The 23,173-nt window shown below is 40.2% G+C and overlaps 1 protein-coding gene across 4 annotated transcripts in view; it reads right to left on the bottom strand.

The window, feature by feature from the left end:
- The window catches only part of GARNL3 (GTPase activating Rap/RanGAP domain like 3), a 949,195-nt gene that overhangs the window by 236,308 nt on the left and 689,714 nt on the right, over positions 1 to 23,173 (bottom strand). For all 4 annotated transcript variants that reach the window (XM_085613708.1, XM_085613711.1, XM_085613709.1 and 1 more), the window contains one exon: positions 15,685 to 15,759. In XM_085613708.1, the coding sequence (XP_085469834.1) occupies positions 15,685 to 15,759 (75 nt within the window). The remainder of the gene's footprint in view (positions 1 to 15,684; positions 15,760 to 23,173) is intronic.

Below are 23,173 nucleotides of genomic sequence, written 5' to 3'. Positions count from 1 at the left end.
CTCCTAAAATCATATTGTGTTTTGGATATCACTCCTGTAGTGGTTGCACAGGTCTCCAAACAGGCGAAGAGAACTCTACCTAATACTTTAGCTGTGGCATGCACTTGCAGGCTACCAAACTTCCTCATTCTTATGGAGGTTGATAAAAAGTCAGCGGAGGGAAACCGGGAAGGAGACAGAAGAGTTCAAAGCTCAGGATCTAACAGAAAACCTATGGAGGAAGTAGAGGGGCTGAACGGAGACATTGAAATACGTAAGCCTCTGGGATAGATAGAGGTGGCACACTTCAGGTCTGGGGGAAAATGAGACCCGCCAGCAAACAGACAATCTGGGTGAATGAAGGGATCCCAGAAAGAGCAGGTCAACCTCAGGCTCCCTTGGGATGAGTGAGTTCAAAGCAGCAAGAACCAGCATGATGATGTGACTCATTGCATGAAACAGAAATGACAAGTTAAAGATCTGAAAGTCAGGTGCTGACGAATTGTCTTCTTACGTGAATTCTGGATAAATGATGCCTCAACTTTGTGAGTCAATTCCAGACAGAGATAACAGAGTGCCACGCTTGCTTGAGTTGATTTGGTGACATATACATCAGATAGGTAAAATGGTAAGCACCAATGAACAAGTGATTCACAACTTGGCTATAGCACATTGCTAACATGGGGCAGGCATAAAGGAACTGAATAAGCCAATGAGGGAACTGCAAGGATGGTGCAAAGTCTTAACAAGCTGGCATTGAGATCCTTGTTTAGAAAGGGGAGGTAGAGACATGGACTGCTGATAGGGTAGGACTTATTTCCATGCCTGGTTGACAGAAGAGCTTGAGGAAGGTCAGTGGATGCTGATGGTTGTTCAGGTGTTTATAAGTAGCTGGGATTAATAGAGTTATGATAGCTGTTGAGACACTGGAAACAGAAGGGAGTATGGAGTAGTGAGAGTGGTAGAAGCATGAGGGTTTGACAAGAAGGGGAACAGTTACTGATGGCAGCTGGCAGATTGCGATGATGTCTGGAGTCTTGTTGACAAAGAGAGTTTTAATGAGGGGCTAACAGCATATAGTCGATGTTGGTTGACAGTGGATCAGTGAATGCACTGCTGTCAGAGAGAGACAAAATCAAGACAAGCAGTATGCAATTAGCTAGCAAGAGGCAGATAGGCACATTACATCCTTAAGAAGAGTAGGCATAGTGTCAATCAGTACCAAGGGTGGTGGGCATGACATTCTGATATTGTGCATTAGGACTGGACTGTGGTGTGACACTTGGACTACCAGCATTAGAGTGAGAAACATGTCTTAGGTATGAATTCATGAGTCTCAAACTATGTGGTCACCTTTTACTGTAATAGCTGATGGCCAGAAAAGAGACACTGCTTCAGAAAACATAAATTGTCAGTGGTTTCTAATCTTCGTGACCAATTGTAAAGTGTTTGGCAGGCACCAAATGAAAAGATATCAATTGCGCAGCTAGTCCAGGAATCCCCAGAACAGACTTTTAATGCTTTAAATTGCAAAGTCCTCATTAGAATTTCCAGTTTGCACATCTCAAAGGCAGTAAATGTGGTCTTCTGATTTGCCCAACAAATGTTAAATTTGCGTGCTAATTAATCCAGTTTCGATTTATGCAGTGTGCTACATACAAATCAAACGAAAAATTGATAAGGAGGAGTATAAATAAGTTAGCCTGTAAAAACAAGTGGCTGAAATCATCAAACCAGAAGTATACTTTCGTGAGAGAATGGTTTTCGTTTTCTACTCTATGGAATGCTGCAACAATGAAGGCTGGTGCTTTTGGCTTTTGGATTATAGCAGAATACACCTTGCCCTTGATATCTCATGGTAATATCAGTCAGCTTGGCTCTGATGAAACAAAAGCAGAAGTGCTATTAGGTATGGCAACATGTAACCATCCCCATCCCCACATAATATTTATCTATTGCACAGCGAATGACACACAAATGGGACTGAATTTATGCCTTTTAAAGTCTCACCTACAGACAGCTTTACCTGTCTGGTGACAGCTTCATGTCATCACACGACACACCCACATATATACATTTACTTTCAAGCATTCAATACTGTGGATTAACAGGCATGTGGCATTGGCTACTGAGCTGTTCAACAGCAAGGGTATCATCCCAGCACATTTTCAGATGGAAACATCCAGGAAGTGGTGCCTCTCCTCTTTATGCCTCTGTCACCAGGCTACTCATTTCTTTTCTTATTGAGTTTTATTTGCACGAGAATAGAGCAACCTCCAAGAAAATAAATAGGTATACACCACTGGACATACTCCAATTAGATTATGCAACATGGTGAGCAACAGACACATTCAATGTGCAGAGGTTGGGTATGTCACCCGCCCCCCACTTGCTGTGACCATTCATCCAACTGTACAAGATCAGTCTCAGTCATGCAGTCTAAAACTGAGGACAAAATGGTGTGCATTCTCCAGAGTCAATGTCTAAACACAGGCCTTTTGAGCTTGAGCCAGGGATTCAAGGGCATCCTCCCTCTGCAGCCTGGTCATCAGGCCCACTTCTGTACCCTCATTTTGGAGGATCAGGTATACTCTGAAATGTCCCTGGGCACAATTGATGAGGAGTAAGGATCCAGAAGGCAGCCAACCTTTCCTGGCAGTATGCTGCATCTGGCAGACAATCATTGAGCGTAGTTATACTTTGCACAGTAAACTATAACTGTTGAATTCAGTCTTTTTTAGTAGAAAATGTATTTCCTTATTGGCATTTCTACCTAACTATAATGTTACTTTAACCTTTATTTTGGTCAGTGAATTTCTAAGATTTTTTTTCTCTCATAAAGTAAGATATCATTACCAGACCTAACTGTGACATCACTTTCACCTTAGTTTTTTTTCAGTTAATTTTTGTTGTTTTTAAAAAAACTTAAAGTAAGATCTTATTACCCTAATCTAATATAACGTCACTAAAGCCATTGTTTTTTTGGTGAATTTCTAGAGTTTTTGTTTCACACAATTTATGATCTTACTGCCATACTATACTGTCACTGGCGTGTGGCAAGCAAGCCCTGAAATCAACCCCACTGGGGCGGCCAACACCCCCCGCTAGCATCTTGTATTGCCAGCCAATGAGAGCGCTGATCACAATAAGGGTATTGTTTTAAATAACGCAGGTCTACTGGATTTCTCATGGGGTTAACTCACCAGCATATAAAAGGGAGGACTATTGGTTTTGACAGGAGGTGACCACATCAATATATAAAGCAAGCCTTCTGGCATTGTCAAGGGGTGACCACATCATTATACAAGACTAGCTTTTTGGCTTTGTCAAAGGGTGACCACATCAATATACAAGGCAAGCCCATTGACTTTGTCAAGGGGTCACTACATAATTATATAATTGCAAACCTGTTGGCTTGTTCAAGGTGTGATTGCATCAATATACATTGGAAGCCTATAGGTTTTGCCAAGAGGTCACCACATCATTATATAAAACAAGCCTATTGTCTTTGTCAACTACCGTATCACTATACATAGTTTGTTAAAGGTTGCCCACTTCAATATACAACGCAAGTCTATTGATTTTTTAAAAGGGTTCCCACATTATTTTATGAAGGAAAGCCCAATGACTCTGTCACGGGGTGACCATGTGAATATACAAGGCTAGACTATTGGTGTTGTCAAGGGTTCACCATATCATTATGAAAGACAAACCTATTGGCTTTGTCAATGGATCACCACATCATTATTAATTGTTTGCAGCCCTTTTGGTTTTGTCAACAATGTAAAGCAATGTTAGAGTCTTTCTCATACACTGTTGAGGAAAAAACAATGCAGCCATAACACCACCCACAAGGTGTCTCAACAATGCTCAGTTGAAGAGCAAAAGCTCCAGCTCCAGAAATGTTTCAAAACACCATCAACTTTTCCTGGGGTCACATTTTATACACCCAAGGAAACAGGGAGATAGTTTTAATAAATGATTTCTGGAGGACATCTTCACTCTGCAGCCCACATTAAACATTTGCAACATGTCGGTGGTGCCCCTATCCAGATTGGGCATGATGGGGCTCTCACGGCTGGGAACAGTGAATAATAAATGGGCCCCCTCAACCAATCAGAAGGCTTGAATTGTTTAATTTCAGACCAACGGTCCAGATAGCTATACATTTAGGGCCAGATGGACGACCATTCCATCTTACGGGTAGCAAATTGCGATTTTTTGCTAGTCACAATTTGTGACTCGCAAAATGCAGTGTACTACTGTGTCTCAGACGCAGACACATTCGCCGAATCGGGTCGAAAATGACCTGCCTCCTCAATATTCATGAGGCAGGTCGCAATTTGCAACCCATTGGGAATGGACAATAACACAGGGATGCTGGTCTGCTGGGGACAGCAGACCACCATGTCTGTGTTTGCTTTTGAAATAAAGAAACTTTTTTTTTTAAGGGCAGGCAGTGGACTGCGGGACCACTGCCTCCTCTCAAAGAATATTTTTGCTGCCACACACAAAGGGGAGGGGCTCCCCTGGGAACCCCTTTACGGCTGGCTTACACCTAATTTGAAATTGGTGGTAACTGTGATTGTTTCATGACCACATTTGCAGTTGCAAAACAATCATACATCCCCCCGTGACTCGCTATTAAGAAGGGACACCCTTGGCATGCCCCTTTCTAATAGTGAATCACAAACCCTATTTTGTGAGTTGATAATAGGTTACTGACTTACAAAGTAGGGTTTGTGCATGTTACAACATTTTTAGCAATCACGAACAGCCTGATTTTCCATTTTCGAACGTTAAAAACAGCAGTACATCTGACCCTTAGAACCTTAATCGCTGAAACACTATGAACAGATTTACACCAAATCCCAAAAAGGATACTTTCTGGTAAAAAGTTCTAGCATTATGTCAATTTTTTTGTAATTCCATTCATCCAGTTGAGCTGTAGTATTATTAAAAATTATCTATGGAAACCTCACGGGGAAAAAACAAAACTTATCAAGAAGGAATTGAGGTGGATGAAAACAAAGATTGGAAAGTTTTGTGACGCTTTGTCCAATGGTGCCTTGAGTTAGCAAAACAAACAACTAACTAGGTCCTAATTATAACTACTGTGTAATATATGGCGCTGACGAAGGCTGATGTGCAGCCGAAATGCATTCGCCCTTTAAAGGAATAAAGCTGCTTCCTTTCTGTTCCCCGGTGTGGTCTCTACTCATTCGCAAGAAGGAGGTTCGTGCATTTAATTCCCGTGTGTGCCAGAAACACGGTTTTAGAGACCCCCGCCTCACCTGTTGGCCCGGCAATTACTGGCTCTGTCGCTGTTCCAGTGGCAGTTCGTGTATCCAAGTTATTGGGAGACCGGGACCCGCCATGGATTTCGGAGAGGAAAGACAGCAGTCATGAGGTTACCCAACCCCATGTTGGGCGAGGTGCACTGTCATCGTTGCCCCTGCCAGACACAATCCCTGAACTCTTTGGCTGAGGCGGTTGGGGGACCTAAGGGGGCATGCTGTTCCTTTACCTACGGGAAATTGGCTTCATCACGAACTGTCCTGTCATTCCGCTCATCCACCAGGCGTAACACCCCTCACGCATCACCTACCTGGATTTCACTATGCTTTCTGGGAGTTGCAGTTCGTCTACACCACTTGAACTGTTGACAGGTGCGCGGTTTACTACAGGGGGCGGAGCGGGCCCTCAGCCAATAAGAGGGCAGCAGGACTCAAGTTCGTGAAGTGGAAGCCTCCTGAACATTATGGCGCTGATGAAGGCTGATGTGCAGCCGAAATGCATTCGCCCTTTAAAGGAATAAAGCTGCTTCCTTTCTGTTCCCCGGTGTGGTCTCTACTCATTCGCAAGAAGGAGGTTCGTGCATTTAATTCCCGTGTGTGCCAGAAACACGGTTTTAGAGACCCCCGCCTCACCTGTTGGCACGGCAATTACTGGCTCTGTCGCTGTTCCAGTGGCAGTTCGTGTATCCAAGTTATTGGGAGACCGGGACCCGCCACGGATTTCGGAGAGGAAAGACAGCAGTCATGAGGTTACCCAACCCCATGTTGGGCGAGGTGCACTGTCATCGTTGCCCCTGCCAGACACAATCCCTGAACTCTTTGGCTGAGGCGGTTGGGGGACCTAAGGGGGCATGCTGTTCCTTTACCTACGGGAAATTGGCTTCATCACGAACTGTCCTGTCATTCCGCTCATCCACCAGGCGTAACACCACTCACGCATCACCTACCTGGATTTCACTATGCTTTCTGGGAGTTGCAGTTCGTCTACACCACTTGAACTGTTGACAGGTGCGCGGTTTACTACAGGGGGCGGAGCGGGCCCTCAGCCAATAAGAGGGCAGCAGGACTCAAGTTCGTGAAGTGGAAGCCTCCTGAACATTATGGCGCTGACGAAGGCTGATGTGCAGCCGAAATGCATTCGCCCTTTAAAGGAATAAAGCTGCTTCCTTTCTGTTCCCCGGTGTGGTCTCTACTCATTCGCAAGAAGGAGGTTCGTGCATTTAATTCCCGTGTGTGCCAGAAACACGGTTTTAGAGACCCCCGCCTCACCTGTTGGCCCGGCAATCACTGGCTCTGTCGCTGTTCCAGTGGCAGTTCGTGTATCCAAGTTATTGGGAGACCGGGACCCGCCACGGATTTCGGAGAGGAAAGACAGCAGTCATGAGGTTACCCAACCCCATGTTGGGCGAGGTGCACTGTCATCGTTGCCCCTGCCAGACACAATCCCTGAACTCTTTGGCTGAGGCGGTTGGGGGACCTAAGGGGGCATGCTGTTCCTTTACCTACGGGAAATTGGCTTCATCACGAACTGTCCTGTCATTCCGCTCATCCACCAGGCGTAACACTCCTCACGCATCACCTACCTGGATTTCACTATGTCTGGGAGTTGCAGTTCGTCTACACCACTTGAACTGTTGACAGGTGCGCGGTTTACTACAGGGGGCGGAGCGGGCCCTCAGCCAATAAGAGGGCAGCAGGACTCAAGTTCGTGAAGTGGAAGCCTCCTGAACATTATGGCGCTGACGAAGGCTGATGTGCAGCCGAAATGCATTCGCCCTTTAAAGGAATAAAGCTGCTTCCTTTCTGTTCCCCGGTGTGGTCTCTACTCATTCGCAAGAAGGAGGTTCGTGCATTTAATTCCCGTGTGCCAGAAACACGGTTTTAGAGACCCCCGCCTCACCTGTTGGCCCGGCAATTACTGGCTCTGTCGCTGTTCCAGTGGCAGTTCGTGTATCCAAGTTATTGGGAGACCGGGACCCGCCACGGATTTCGGAGAGGAAAGACAGCAGTCATGAGGTTACCCAACCCCATGTTGGGCGAGGTGCACTGTCATCGTTGCCCCTGCCAGACACAATCCCTGAACTCTTTGGCTGAGGCGGTTGGGGGACCTAAGGGGGCATGCTGTTCCTTTACCTACGGGAAATTGGCTTCATCACGAACTGTCCTGTCATTCCGCTCATCCACCAGGCGTAACACCCCTCACGCATCACCTACCTGGATTTCACTATGCTTTCTGGGAGTTGCAGTTCGTCTACACCACTTGAACTGTTGACAGGTGCGCGGTTTACTACAGGGGGCGGAGCGGGCCCTCAGCCAATAAGAGGGCAGCAGGACTCAAGTTCGTGAAGTGGAAGCCTCCTGAACATTATGGCGCTGACGAAGGCTGATGTGCAGCCGAAATGCATTCGCCCTTTAAAGGAATAAAGCTGCTTCCTTTCTGTTCCCCGGTGTGGTCTCTACTCATTCGCAAGAAGGAGGTTCGTGCATATATATATATATATATATATATAACCTACTGGCGGTCGCCAGTAGGTAGTTACAGTTAGGACCCTGTTTCCATAGGAAATCCGCAACATTCTATTTGGAATAACTTTGGCGCCGGTCGACGAATCCTCGCGAAATTTTCAAAACTAATGGGGCGCTACGCTCCGCTCCCACCCTGAAAGTCTCGGGGGGATTCGTCAAGCGGGGGCTGAGAAAAAAGTAGGGTCCCAAAACGCGTTTTCCCCATGCATTTTTCCATAGGACCTTTAGACACAGCTACAGCCGAATGGCTGAACAGAATTACTTGTAATTTGGCAGAGAGGTAGTCCGCAGGTCAAGGAAGTGCCTTTTGTAGGTCTGGTGTAAATCTGTTCAGTAGTTCCTAAGAAAATAGTATTTAAATCAATATATATATCTGTAAGCGCGCTCCGAGCGCGCACCGTAAGCTTACCGTACGCGTACGGTGCCGTGCGCGAGCGCGATTCTGATTGGCTGTTAGATCTTAGTAAACATTCGAATTGGTCGAAACCAGGAAGTGTCGGCCGCCATTTTCTCTCTCGCACTCTGAGGGGGGGAGGAAAAACAATGTTGGATAACATGAAAAGGGGCAGGCTAGACAGCTCCTGACCACCTAGCCTTGGTCAGTGTGTCCCAGAAGGACCCCCAAGGCCAAAAATTAAATGTTTTTTTTTTTTTTAAAAACGCCGAATGCGCTTACCGTACGCGTACGGCAACAAATAAATAAAAAATAAAAAACTCCACATTTTCCCACCCTCGTGTGCAAAAGGTGCCCGCAGTTCACCTTTTGTGCATGGCATATCACAGACGTGATCATTTAATAGATAACCTTTCACAACGAAGCGCATAATATGTCCTCCGTGTGCGGACGGTGCGCGAAGCGCATGGTGCGTACATGGCCCATCCAGCGTAACGTGGGCACGCGGTGCGCGGCACGGCACTAACTGCGTGAAGTGGGCGCGCGGTGCGCGAAGCGCACCGTGCGCGCACGGAACGAACTGCGTGAGGTGGGCGCGCACGGCACGAACGGCGTAAAGTAACTTAGCATTTAAAAAACCATACAAATTCACTGAAAAAACCATAGGTTTCACACACGTTATAGTTAGGAATTAGCATTTAAAAAACCTTGCAAATTCACTGAAAAAACCATAGGTTTCACACAAGTTATAGTTAGCTGTACATTTCACTCGTAAAAAACCAATGAAATTCCACGTTATAGTTAGTGCAGGCAACTATAACTCACGCGACCGCAATCCTCTGCTGATGCTAATACTGTATTTAGACACTTATTTGCCCATGTCTTCTTCCATAAAATTTTAGCTATACATATATTACAAATATTTTTTTTTTATAAAGACACATATGTCATCAGCAGAGGATTGCGGTCGCGTGAGTTATAGTTGCCTGCACTAACTATAACGTGGAATTTCATTGGTTTTTTACGAGTGAAATGTACAGCTAACTATAACTTGTGTGAAACCTATGGTTTTTTCAGTGAATATATATATATATAATGTATAAATGTATATATATGTATATATGACTGTATATATATATATATAAATAATATATATGTATATATATGTAGCTCCCAAAACTCTCGTTGATCCCACAGAGTTAAGCACTCAAAGGAGGGGTTTGTATCGATTATTCTTTTTAACCATCTGAAGTGACAAGCAGAATTGAAACATCGGAATCTGAGGTCACGGAGAGCGAACTCTCCGGAGATGAAGTTCCCGCCCCTCCCAGTGCCCCTGTGAAGACTCCTTTTCACCAGGAGTTCAATCTCATACGCCAATCCTGGATAAGAGGGGGCAAGAGCAAACCACCCGAAAACGAAGATCAACCAGAAGGAGCGGCTGGAAGGGCAAGAGGAAGAGGAAGGGGCAAAACAGCGACACGTGGGTCACGGAACAACAGAGACAGGAGATGGTAAATGATGTTGAAGATCTAACCATCGTGAACCTGACACCTAGAGTACTCACGAATGCCGAGGAGTCCGCCCTCAAATTGGGACTTTCCTTTTGCCCGAATAATCACTTGGAATATACGCAAACGTGTATTGATCTATTCAAATTCACACGGAAAATGAAGCTTCATAAATTTTTCAAACTAAAACCTACCATGAAGGAAGCTAGACAGTTACAACAACAAGGACAACTTCAAGGAACTGATCTATTGACCACTGGTGATCTCGATATGTTGGAAATGCTGGAGGCCCTACGGAATGAGGAAGAAACCGTTGGTACTTTGACTGATGATGTGGCAAGCAGAGCTGTACGAGTGGGAATAAAACAAATAACACCAGCCACGAGTTTCAAGCCCCCCTCAGTCTTCATCCCGCAAATGCCATATGATGCGATCGACGCATTTTCCGATGCGGTGATGCAGGACCTCCTTAAGTTTAGAACAAAAACTTCCAGTGGCACAGATCGAGGTAATAACCTCACTGATGAACAAAGGTCCATATTGAAAGATCTATCCAAGGACGAACAAATAGTATGTAAACCCTCCGACAAAGGAGGGAATATCGTACTACTGACACGAGAACAGTACTGTCGTGAAGCTTACCGTCAATTGAACGATGTGAAGGTTTATGAAGCAACTAACATTGAACAGTATAACGCAAGCATCTTACAATATCACAATTTACTTGAGAAATGGCGCAATAGAGGCATGCTGGGGACAAACGAATTCCTCTTTCTACGCAATTTGGACCCCATTACACCAACTTTTTACCAACTGCCAAAAATCCACAAGGACACCAATGAACCGCCTGGGAGACCCATTGTTTCCTCTATAGGAAGCCTCACAGAGAACATGTCTGTATATATTGACTCTTTTCTTTTTCCACTGGTTTTGGAGTTAAAATCGTACATCAAGGACACCACTGATTTTATTATGCAGATCAAGAAGATTAAGTGGGAACCCACATACCAACTAATTGCTTTGGATATCACCAGCCTGTACACATGCATTGAACACAGCCAAGGGCTAGAGGCAGTAGCACACTTCCTAGCGAAAAGACCTTTGAAATTTTCTGAGCACAACACCATGCTCCTGGAATTCATTCAATTCTGTCTATCTCACAATATCTTTCTATTTCAAGAACAACTTTATAGACAGTTGTCTGGGACTGCTATGGGGACCTGCTTCGCTCCCAGCTATACGAATCTTTTCGTAGGCTGGTGGGAGGAGCAGGTCGCCCTCAGCAATCACATGAGTAAGTGGACTAATCATGTGATAGCATGGCACAGGTACATAGATGACCTCTTTTTGGTATGGAGGGGCTCACCAGACGAGGCTCGGACTTTTATATCTGAGCTCAATAATAATCAACTTAATCTCAGGTTCACATCTGAGATTAGTTCCCTAACGGTGAATTATCTTGATCTGAAGGTGTCCGCCAGGGAGGGTGTCCTTGAGACTGAGCTATATAGGAAGCCCACTGCGGGCAACTCTATCTTGCACGCCCACAGTAACCATCCACCCACACTCATTCGCAGTATCCCTTATGGCGAGTTGCTTCGCCTGAAACGGAACTGCTCAAGAGAAGCTGATTTTGAACAAGCAGCAACTCAATGTATAAAAAGATTTCAAGTGAGGGGTTATAACTATACAGACTTGATCTCTGCACTTAACAAAGTGAGAAAAATACCCAGACAACAACTTCTGACATACAAAAACACAGCTAATAGGAACACAACTGAACATGAGGGCAAATTTCGCCTAATAACCACCTTCTCGGATGATGCAAATCATCTGAGGAGATTAGTCAGAAAAAGTTGGCATATCCTAAAAACCGATACAGTTATCGGTAAGGACATTCCGAAAGAACCAATGATTACTTTTCGGAAATCGAGATCACTCCGTGATAAATTGGTGAAGAGCCATTTATCACCATTGCCACAACCCACGGGTACTTTAAAAGCTCTACACGGATTTTTCCCTTGTGGGAAGTGTAGAGCCTGTAAAAATTGTAAGAGAGTTCTCACATATAATATCCCAGGGGTCAGGCAACCAAGGCGCATAGACAAATTCATCACTTGTTCCACCACTCATGTAGTGTATTGTCTCCTTTGCCCGTGCGGGCTTAAATACATCGGTAGCACTATCAATAGTGTTAAAATGCGCATTTTGGAACACCAGCGCGCAATAAATAAGAACGATGTAAATTACCCGGTAGCCAGGCATTTTGCCACTATACACCACAGCAATAGGGACCTCCTACAGTACTTTGGTCTCGATCATGTACCCGTAAACATCAGGGGGGGTGATAGAGTCCAAAGATTACGTAGATTAGAATCCCGCTACATTATAGATCTGTATACAAAGGCCCCGCACGTTCTCAATAGTGGGGAAGAATTGAGTGTACACTTGGGCAGATGAGTACACCCTTTGGAGATATCTTGATCTTACATCCACACCAACTGTGAAATGAGTTCGAAATCCCTACATGTGATGCTTACTAATGTTATATTGTTTTCACCTCTCTTTTCGCTGTCTGACCTGCATATGTGTCCCATGTTTCCCATCTCTTCTCTCCTGTTTCTTTTTCTTTTTCTTCTTTTTTTTTTTTTTTTCTGTCCATTCCCTGTCTCCTTTAATGTACAGGGAGCGATGGCCAATACATGGCGTCATACTGTTTCTCGCATGACAATGGAATATTCTTTTTCATGACGAACTGCTGATTTATTGAAATATGCAGTATTATTGGATGAATTATGTTCCATATAATTACCGTTTGTATTATGGTTCCCTGATTTAAGAGACCTGAGTTGTATGGACACACTGAATGAATGTATCATTCCAAGATGGCCGCCCCAAAAGTATTGTTAAAAGCGGGATCTGAGCCATCTTCTGTTTCAGTGATTGTCAGGCGAATCTGTTTCACGCTGTCGCGCAATACATGACGTAATGTGTATTTAAACGTAGGGCGCGCGGTCTTGCCACGAGACACTGATGAAGATCGATTCGAAACGCGTCTGTCTTGTTAATTTGATTTCTGCCGAAATAAAAGAATAATCGATACAAACCCCTCCTTTGAGTGCTTAACTCTGTGGGATCAACAAGAGTTTTGGGAGCTGCAATTTTTGTGGGGCACCGCCACATCATAGCACCCGCCTGCGAGTGACCCGGCTGCTGGTGCAACTTTGGGAGCATGTATATATATGTATATATAATATATATGTATAGATGACTGTGTATATATATATATATATATATATATATATATATTACCTACTGGCGGTCGCCAGTAGGTAGTTATAGTTAGGACCCCTTTTCCATAGGAAAACCTCAACATTCTATTTTGAATAACTTTGGCGCCGGTCGATGAATCCTCGCGAATTTCTCAAAATAGGTGGGGCGCTACGCTCCGCTCCTACCCTGAAAGTCTCGGGGGGATCCGTCAAGTGGGGGCTGAGATAAAAGGGGGGTCCCAAAACGCGTTTTCCCCATGCATTTTTCCATAGGACATTTAGAACGAGCTACAGCCCGAACGGCTGAACAGAATTACTCGAAATTTGGCAGAGAGGTAGTCCCTAGGTCAAGGAAGTGCCTTTTGTAGGTTTGGTGTAAATCTGTTCAGTAGATTCTGAGAAAATAGCCTTTAAATCAATATATATATCTGAGCCCGCTTACGGTACGCTTACCGTACGCTTACCGTAAGCGTACGGTGGCGTGCGCGAGCGCGATTCTGATTGGCTCTTAGATCTTAGTAAACATTCGAATCGGCCGAAACCAGGAAGCGGCGGCCGCCATTTTGTGTATTTCACTCAGAAAAAAAAGAGTGAAAACAAGAAAAGGGGGCAATGAGGAGAGTTACAGACCCCCTTACATTTGTGAGGGGGTCAAAGAAGGACTGTAAAGTACAAAGAAAACATTTATTGATTTTTAAAAAAATCACGGGGTACGCGTACGGTAAGCTTACGGTAAGCGTACGGTAGAAAAAAAAAAAAAAAAAATGAAAATCAGATTTAAGTGTTTAGATATTAGGGGGCTCTAAAAAGAGCCGTTGTGTTTATGAAATGATTTTTTAGTGGTACCTACAAGTAAGTACCGATGCAGAGTCTAAGGTTCAAGAGGAAGACTCTGTTCCCTTCATCATTGAAGTGCACACCATCTCCTCTATAAATGTCTTGCATGTCATAACGCAAGTTGTTGTGGTAAATGGCACCCATACCATAGTCACGGAGGAAAGCAGAAACAGATTTGTTGACGTGCTTTCTTGCTTTGTCATCGCACCGCGTGCCCACTGTGCGTGCACGGCACTAACTGCGTAAAGTGGGCGCGCGGTGCGCGAAGCGCACCGCGTGCTCACTGTGCGCGCACGGTGCGCGAAGCGCACCGTGCGCGCACGGAACGAACTGCGTTAAGTGGGCGCGCACGCCACGAATGGCGTAAAGTAACTTAGCATTTAAAAAACCGTACAAATTCACTGAAAAACCATAGGTTTCACACACGTTATAGTTAGGAATTAGCATTTAAAAAACCTTGCAAATTCACTGAAAAAACCATAGGTTTCACACATGTTATAGTTAGCGGAAATTTTACTGATAAAAAACCAATGAAATTCCCCCGTTATAGTTAGTGCAGGCAACTATAACTCACGCGACCGCAATCTTCTGCTGATGACATATGTGTCTTTATGAAAAAAAAATATTTGTAATATATGTATAGCTAAAAATGTATGGAAGAAGACATGGGCAAATAAGTGTCTAAATACAGTATTAGCATCAGCAGAGGATTGCGGTCGCGTGAGTTATAGTTGCCTGCACTAACTATAACGGGGGAATTTCATTGGTTTTTTATCAGTAAAATTTCCGCTAACTATAACATGTGTGAAACCTATGGTTTTTTCAGTGAATATATATATATATACATACTATAAATATAGTTATACTGAAAAAGGTTAAAGTGACGGTATATTTTGGTGTTGTAATAATATAACAACTAATGATTAAAAGCCAATAAAACACTGAAATTAACCAGTTATAGTTCACTGGATTAACTATAACTTGCGTTCCACCATGCCCTACTTATGACCTCACATATTACATCAATCACGATACGTTAAATAATATCACTGACGCCATCTCAAATTAAATCATTGGTGACATCAATGATGACCTCTCTGATGGCATTATTTATGCTACTCCTCTGCACATATAAACAGTGAGGTACTGGAAACAAGTTTCATTCAATATGGTAAAAAAATATGAGGTGCACAACTTACCTTGCAGTGAAATGCAAGTAGCACTTCAAATAAGTAAGGTATAGACTAAGCGTCACTAGTGTGAATTGCAGTCATACCTTACAAAATTGGTTGTGCCTTATTTCAAAAGCCTGTTACTAAAAATATGTGAGACAAACTGAAGCCTCTCCTTATTAATACATTTTTCTCCTGTGGAATTCTGTGTGCATGCTGACATGAAAGAGTTGTCATTTAGTTCTAAAGACAATTTGTATGAAAACAGGAGATTTATAAAGTGGAGATATTTATTTCCAAAGCCTCACAAACAATTCTGAGACACACATTGTAGAATGACTAATGTATGGCTGCCTCACTTACAGATACTTCAAATCACAGTATGATCGTTACCATTCTTAAAATGGTGTTCACCATTCTGCTCATTTTAGGAATATGTATAAGATATTGTAACATACTACAGTGTAGGTCCTGCAAAAGTGACAATGGTCATTGAAAGCTTTTTTAATCATGTTGTGAATTCGAAGATCTGAAAAATACATCTTTAAGTAGGTATTGAGGCAAGCAGCACAAACAGCAAATGTGCTGCATGCTAGTAGGTACCCTAGGGGATTGAATAAAGTGTTCCAGAAGGAAACTGCGAAAGCTTGGGTTGAAATCTTATTATGTCCTTTTTTTCAATAATTAGAATTGTACCTCATCAGAAGATCCGTTCTCCACACGGAATCTTCCAGCTCTCTGGATGGCTCCATCGGCATCGCTTGAAATAAGCTGTAAGCATAAAACCAAATATTAACTATGTGTTTTTGTGTTCAGAATATTTTATTGAATTTTTAGTTAACAGATAGACAATACAAAAAATATTACAATAAAAGTACCTAATAAGAATATATGACAATTATTAACACCATTAAGTTATAATAGGTACAATGTAATATAATATCTTATTATATTAATACAGAAAATTATAAATGGAGGGAGAAAGAACAATTATACATATGATATTAATAATCATTCAAATAGAACTACTAGTAAATAGAATCTATGCAAAAATATCAATGAATATGTAAGTTATAGAAAAAATGCATTTTAAGAAGATAAATAGATATCAATAGGTTTCCAGAATAAGTGAAAAGAATTATAATTATGAATAACACCTTTCAAGGATAAATGGGCTCTCTTCTAGTAAAAATAACCCATGACCACCACACATGAACAGAAAATAATGAAACGTCTTTCCAACATGAGGTGATGGATTTTAACGCTGCTGATAACAGGAAATTAAAAAGTTTACCTTCTAAATCAGTTAATTTATGAGAAAGAACGACAGTATTTTTTTTATACCATCCCAAACTTCAGTCCAAAATTTAAAAATAGGACATTCAAAAAGCATATATTTTAATGAACCAGTATGTAAATTACAATGCCAACATTTTGAAGATGGGAAGAGTTTAGCTTGAAACAATCTCAGTGGAGACCATAGGCAATTATATAAAATATGTGAGTTTGTTTGATGAAGTGAAACAGGTAACCATCCTGAAATACTATTAAGCCAAATAGTTTTCCATGTTTCATAAGATAAAGATAAAGAAAGCTCATTATTCCAAAATGTCAAAAGCATATTAATATTGTCACCCTTAAATGTAGTCATCTTTTTATACATTATTGAAACACCATGAGGCAAAGTAGAACGAGTTCGAATATAAATTGAAAAATCTGACTGAGCATTAGAACGTATAAAATGAGCAAATGAATCTAAAATAGAATTGCATAAACGTTCATATTTAAATAAATCAAATTAAGGTAAATTACATTTCTCCTTTAGATCATCAAAAGAGATAAAAGCATTGTTATGATAAATATCTTTAAGGCAAAAAATGCCAGCCTTTATCCATGAGTGCCAAAATCTAACATTTTTGGTAAGTTTTATATTAGAATTATACCATAACGACATATCTTTAGTAATGGACATGGGTGATGGAAAAATTAAATCGAAATCATGTAATATTAACTTAGTGGACTTCACAATAACAGATATATTGAAAAATATAGATGTATTGGATATAGTTAACAAAGAAGGTAAAGGAAACGGTTTATTGAAACTCTTTTCTATAGAAAGCCATGTAGAGGGATTATTCAAATGAGAATGATTAAGCCACAAAGAACTTTGTTTTAATATAAAAGCTTTGTGATAACACAAGAAATTTGGTACATCAAAACCTCCATTACCTTTAGGTAATTTAAATTGTTTATAACTAATACGAGGTCCCTTATTGCTCCAAAGAAATTTAGTAAGAAGCCGATCTATATCTTTGTAAAACTTCATAGGAAATTGGGTAGGAATCATGGCTAAGGAGTAAAAAAAGTTTTTGGTGCTATAGTAATTTTTATAGAATCCATTTTCCCCCACCACGATAGATGAAGTGAAGATCATTTAGATATTTTATCCTTAATGTAATTTAAAATAGACTCACAATTTAATGATATCATAGTTCTCATAGAAGATTAAAACAAAATGCCTAAGTATTTAAATGTATCTCTTTGCCAGATTATATCCTGCAAGGGTAGGTGACAAACACATTAGCCTAAACACATTATAAACCAATCTGTAAATTACCCACTCAGGGCAATTGTCTGGGCTAAATGATATCGGCAGGAATACAGTATAAATGAAGTTTTGAATGCTGGTTACTGACGAAAAGGAAATAAATAGCAGTGAGAGAACATGAGGTGGAGTGTAAAACATTGATTGGTAGAATTACAAATTTGGATACACCCATTTATGGATTTGATTTTAACTTGAATTTGGGCAATTTTGGTTATTGAGGTCAATGTATGATTAATGAATAGTAAGAGTTTCATGCCACAAATATTATGTGTAACATGCAAACAATTCTTAAATTACTGTACTAAGTAATATCAACAAACAGAGGAAAAGCAGAATGTTTGGGATGCTGGCCACTACTTGAATTGACTACACCAGAAATATTCGGTTGACAATATGGGATCTGACAGCATAATGTATACTGACTCAAGTGTAAATCATATTTACCTGCATATGAATTAGATTTTAGATCTACTGTCAAATAATTGCCATTCTATCATGGCCAATATATACATTTAGAACAGTATGTTGGTCAAATCGCTGATATTGCAAAATGTGACATGCTCAATGAACTATTATGATGGAATGCACACTTTACTGACAGTAGAATGACAAATAACGGTATCTCATCATACACATATTTGATTTTTTCACCTTATGCTGACATCCAGGAATATTTGTTTTAGTGAACTGTGGAAGTATGTTCTTTCAGTGAAAAAATTATTTTAGGAAGAGAACAAGTTATAATGAATCGTGATATGAATACATAATCGTATAAAATATTACAAGACGGCGGACGAACACTCGCGAAGTACGCACGTCAGATATGGGAACACAAAATAAAGAGACTCTTTTTTCATTACTCAGTTACGTAGGTCGAACGTGGAGGGCGACGATGTTTATGGATTTTTGGTAGCTTATTGATGTTTATAAATGCTATTTTGGTACGATAGTGTCTGTGGATAAAGAATTTTAGAATCAACTCGTGATTAACTAAAACAGAATTTAGAAGACCATTTTGGCATTGGTTAAATTACCTGAGTGTTGAAAGACCAGTGAGTTGTTGCTCTTAATTGAATAGTTTGAGTTAAATATTAAGACACGCGTTTATATGTACTTTCAAGATGGCGTCATTGGTAACTATGTTAGTATGTTAGAAGGGAGACGTGATAACAGACGGTCACTTGATGCAGGGTTTATGATCAAAAGTACCGTTTTTCATTCACTTGGTCTCATACTCGAGGAAGCCGACGTGAGAGGTGTTGGACAATTGAATCAAGAAATTAAACGGTAAGAGACAGAATGAGTCCTTGTGATTAATGAAGTCCCGCGCCTGGGTGATGTTTGATTTTGAATTTGTGATTTAAACAACAGTTTACAGTAGACAAAAATGGGGATATTTATAGAGATTAAGAGTCGGTTGTAACGTGGACTAGGAATTTTAGTCTCACGACCATGGCATCAACATTTTTACAGAGTTTATTACTAAGGATTACAATATAAATTGGTGTTCTATTTAAATTAAGAATTTTACTGAGAAAAACTATGGCCCGTTTTTTCAGAAAGGGAAATAGTAACTAATAGAGAGTCGTGTGATTGTGGCTAATATTAGTAGTTTCACTCAGGAGATGGCTGCTTACAATATTCTCAGACTGGCCATGTTTGACTTGTTGTTTTATAGTTGTTGAAGCCAAATACTGGTGAGTGAGTGTCTATCTTTGGGACCCTTTTAAAGACATTTACCCCTGCCAGAAATATCACCACATGTTAAGTATGTACCAACACTACTTACAAATTATGCTCGAAGTTGATTTGTAGCGATGACATTGTTTGTCATGGATAAATAATGATTGAGATACTTTTTTCTTGACTTCTTCTGAAATTTTAGTAGATACAAAGTGAAGCCGATTGAGGTTCGTGTATCAGATACGTTTTCCTTTTGTTCATGTGTGGGTGGCAGAGCACTCACATATGGTTGTGTGGTTGTTGTTGGGATCTCCTATGACTAATGGTGAATAGTCACACAGTAGACTAATTTTGTACACATAAGACACATTGTCTAGATTGAAATTCAAGGTAGCTCTATTGAAAGCAACTAATGTCTGTAATGTTTTGTTGAGGTGCAACACATCACAAAAGTGATTTATTGATGGCATGCTTAAAGCAGGATAGATTATGCTGAAAAATATATGATTAAGATATTATCCATAATCTAAACATGCGTAGCATAGGATATAGTTTAAATGAGAATACACATGGTGTAATGTGTAGTGCACTTTCAATAGACATGTTTCTTAAACTCTACATGGTGGAGGAGCAATGGTATAATCTCTTAGAGCCATATACTTGTGAGTTATGGAACAATAGTGAAAGTGTTATGTAACAATAGTGACAGTGGTCTATCTTTCATATAGTCTTGAAAAAGTCGCATGTTTATGTAACAAGAAACGACGAAACACATGTTGGCTTTGGCTCTCGACCTGTCACAATAACTCACACATGAGAAGAATCCACGGAAAGAATTAAAGATCGAAGATTTCAATTTGGATTTGTTATATGTATGTGTTGACTTGCTAAGCTACTGGTGTCAAAATGTTATACATTTTTAAATCTGACGTGTGCTAGGTATTTTGTATATATTTGAGTTGCAGCCCTGGCCGCATAATCAGGAGAGGCGGGTGCTTCTCTCCTCCTTTTAGCACCGTATAAAATACTTAAAACAAACACAAGTTAGTTAATATTTCCTGAGGCGCCTTCCCTATGTTCAATACCACCAAATCTCTTGTTTAATATCCTGCAAGGGTAACATATCTGAAGTGCAATGAATATTTATCGGAAAAAATTCTGTTTTATTTAGTGTTTAACTTATAACCAAAAAGTATGGAATAAGATGAAAAAATCTCACATAAATAAGGAAGTGAGGAGATAGGATTACTAATAAGTAAAAGTACATCATCTGCATATGCTAACGTTTTAAGATTAACCCCCTTAATATTAATATCATTACAATTCCTAATCGAAATAAGCAAAGGTTCAATTACAAGAAGAAATAAGAGCGGGGAGAGAGGACAACCCTGTCTGGTACCTCTGAAAAGAGAACATTGGATTGAAGTTTGGCCATTAATAAATAAATGAGCTATTGGAGTAGAATATAGCGCAGAAATCATACGAATAAATATATCACCAAAATTAAATGCAAATAAAGTACAAAATAAAAATTGCCAATGTACTTTATCGAAGGCTTTTTCAGCATCCAATGCTAACACTCCTGCTGGCAAAGGTAAATTGGAACCTTGTTCAATAACATGAAGTAATGTTCTTGTATTATTTGCAGAGTATCTATTTCTCATAAACCCTGATTGATCTGGATGAATAATAGACTCTAGAGGTTAACCTAGTTGAAATTACTTTGGCATAGAGCTTATAATCTTGATTTAATAAGGAAATAGGACAATAATTGGAAACAAGTGAAGGATCTTTATTAGGTTTAGGCAAAACAACAATTAACACTTCAGTAAAAGAACCTGTAGTAGTCCCTGTGGAGATAAAAAAGGTAAATAAATTAAATAAATGAGGAACAAGTTGTAATTGAAATTCCTTGTAAAATTCATCTGGACTGCCATCTGGTCCTGTGGATTTAATGGCTAATCAAATTTCATCTTCAGTAATGGGTAGATCTAATTTATTTTTAGTTAAAAAGGGGAATCTTGGGTAATCCAAAGAATCAATTATAGAAGAATCAACAAAGTTAGGTTGATTATATAAAGTAGTATAATAATTTAGAAATTCATTAACAATATCATTTTGCGATATTGCAATTTTCCCATTGGGGCCATGAATCAAATTAATTTGGGTTTAATCTTTTTAAATGCATAGATAATTAGCTAAAAGCCGTCCGGATCTGTTAGCATTAAAACAAAAATTGGCTTTAGAATTGGAGAGTTGAATACCAGCTCTTCTGCTAAGAATGGAATTAAATTCATATCTGAGTTTTTGTAATTTCGTCCTATACTGAGGGTCAAAATATGTGATTTAATCAACTGAAAAACAAACATATTTAATTCTTGCAGCACTCTATGCATCTCAATACTTGGGTATCCAGAAACCACCCTGAAATATTACAAATGATAGGCGAATGGAGCCTGCTCTTTGACCGCTTATCATTTTATCTGGTTGGATCAGTCTTGGTGCAATGGGAACCACTGAGACCTTAAGCTGCTATTTTGCGTCAATGTTGACTGTATCCGGAAATAAAAATGTTTAATGATCTATTGCATCTCTTTATGTAATGGTCAATGTTTCTAAACTAGCTGAAAATGCACAATAACTTGTTTTAAAACTCAACCAAATGCTAAGATTATATTTTTAACTGGCTTCACAAAACTGCAGTCACCCTTGACATTAAAATGTGTCCCACTGACCTAACGAGCAGGCTGTCTCCAACTCCCCTTCATGATCCTCCATCCTCAATAATGGTTGTATGTCAAAATACTATTAGAAAACGTATTGTCTGACAGTAATATTGTGTCTTAAATCTGATTTACAAAAATATTGTCCTGTGTAGATTTTCTCTTATTATTTCGAAAGAGGCTATACTTTTGTATACTACATTTATGACTTGATTTCTATCTGAGGCATGGAATCTTGTGTAAAAACAAGATCTGAGATAAATATTGTGTCCTAAACATCGTTTGCAAAAGTATCAGCTCATTAGAGTGAAGAAAGAAAATCTAAGCTAATGGGACACCAGTTAAGTAAATAGTTAGCCTGTGATATTTGTGTCAGATGATATATGTGTCAAAAATACCTTACCTGAACAAATCAACAAAATAATCAATTTTGTATTTATTTTACAACACAGTATGCTGTTCCTTTAGCATGGTGAACACCTAGCAAAACAGAAATTGCCGGAGCCACCATCCATCATCTTGCTGTCAGGGTACTGCTGGTGTTCTGTGTGCCCAGCAGCACCCACTTGCTGTTGACAAACATTAGCAAACCCAAAGTGTCTGACTTATAAATCACAATGGAAGTTAAACCTATTAGCTTTACCAATTCTTGTTCTAATCCTTATCAGCATAGGATTTGTATTAAAGATATCATTTGTAAAGCTATGCTCAGGTTCTATCCACCATTACAACTTTTAGGAAAGAAGGGCTACTGTGCCCTGACAGGTAAAGGGCAATTATTCCCACTGTTGTCACTAATTATTTTACATTTTAAAGAAAACAGTCATTAAGTAATGGTTGCATGGTGAACAAAAACATATTGCTGAAATTCAGATGTTGAGATGCAACCCTATCTCTACACTGTTGAATTACACTTAGTAACAACAGGCCTTGTTTATTCTGTGCAATGTTCCAAATTGAGGTACTTTTTCTTTATTTTTAATATAAAGAACAATGTCTCCCAAAACATAAGGTCAAAAGCTCCTTCTACATCAAACATCACACACACTGCTGGAATATTTCACTGAAAAATGTCTATATCTTTGATTACATAAATAATGGTTGTTTTAAATGTTGATCATTATGAATCAACACAAACTTTTATTTATTCTATATTCCAATAATTCAGCCA

Source organism: Triturus cristatus, chromosome 1_2 (genome assembly GCF_964204655.1).
Source record: "Triturus cristatus chromosome 1_2, aTriCri1.1, whole genome shotgun sequence".
In the NCBI taxonomy this organism is placed as follows: domain Eukaryota; kingdom Metazoa; phylum Chordata; class Amphibia; order Caudata; family Salamandridae; genus Triturus; species Triturus cristatus.
This window is presented reverse-complemented; position numbering and strand designations above follow the sequence as displayed.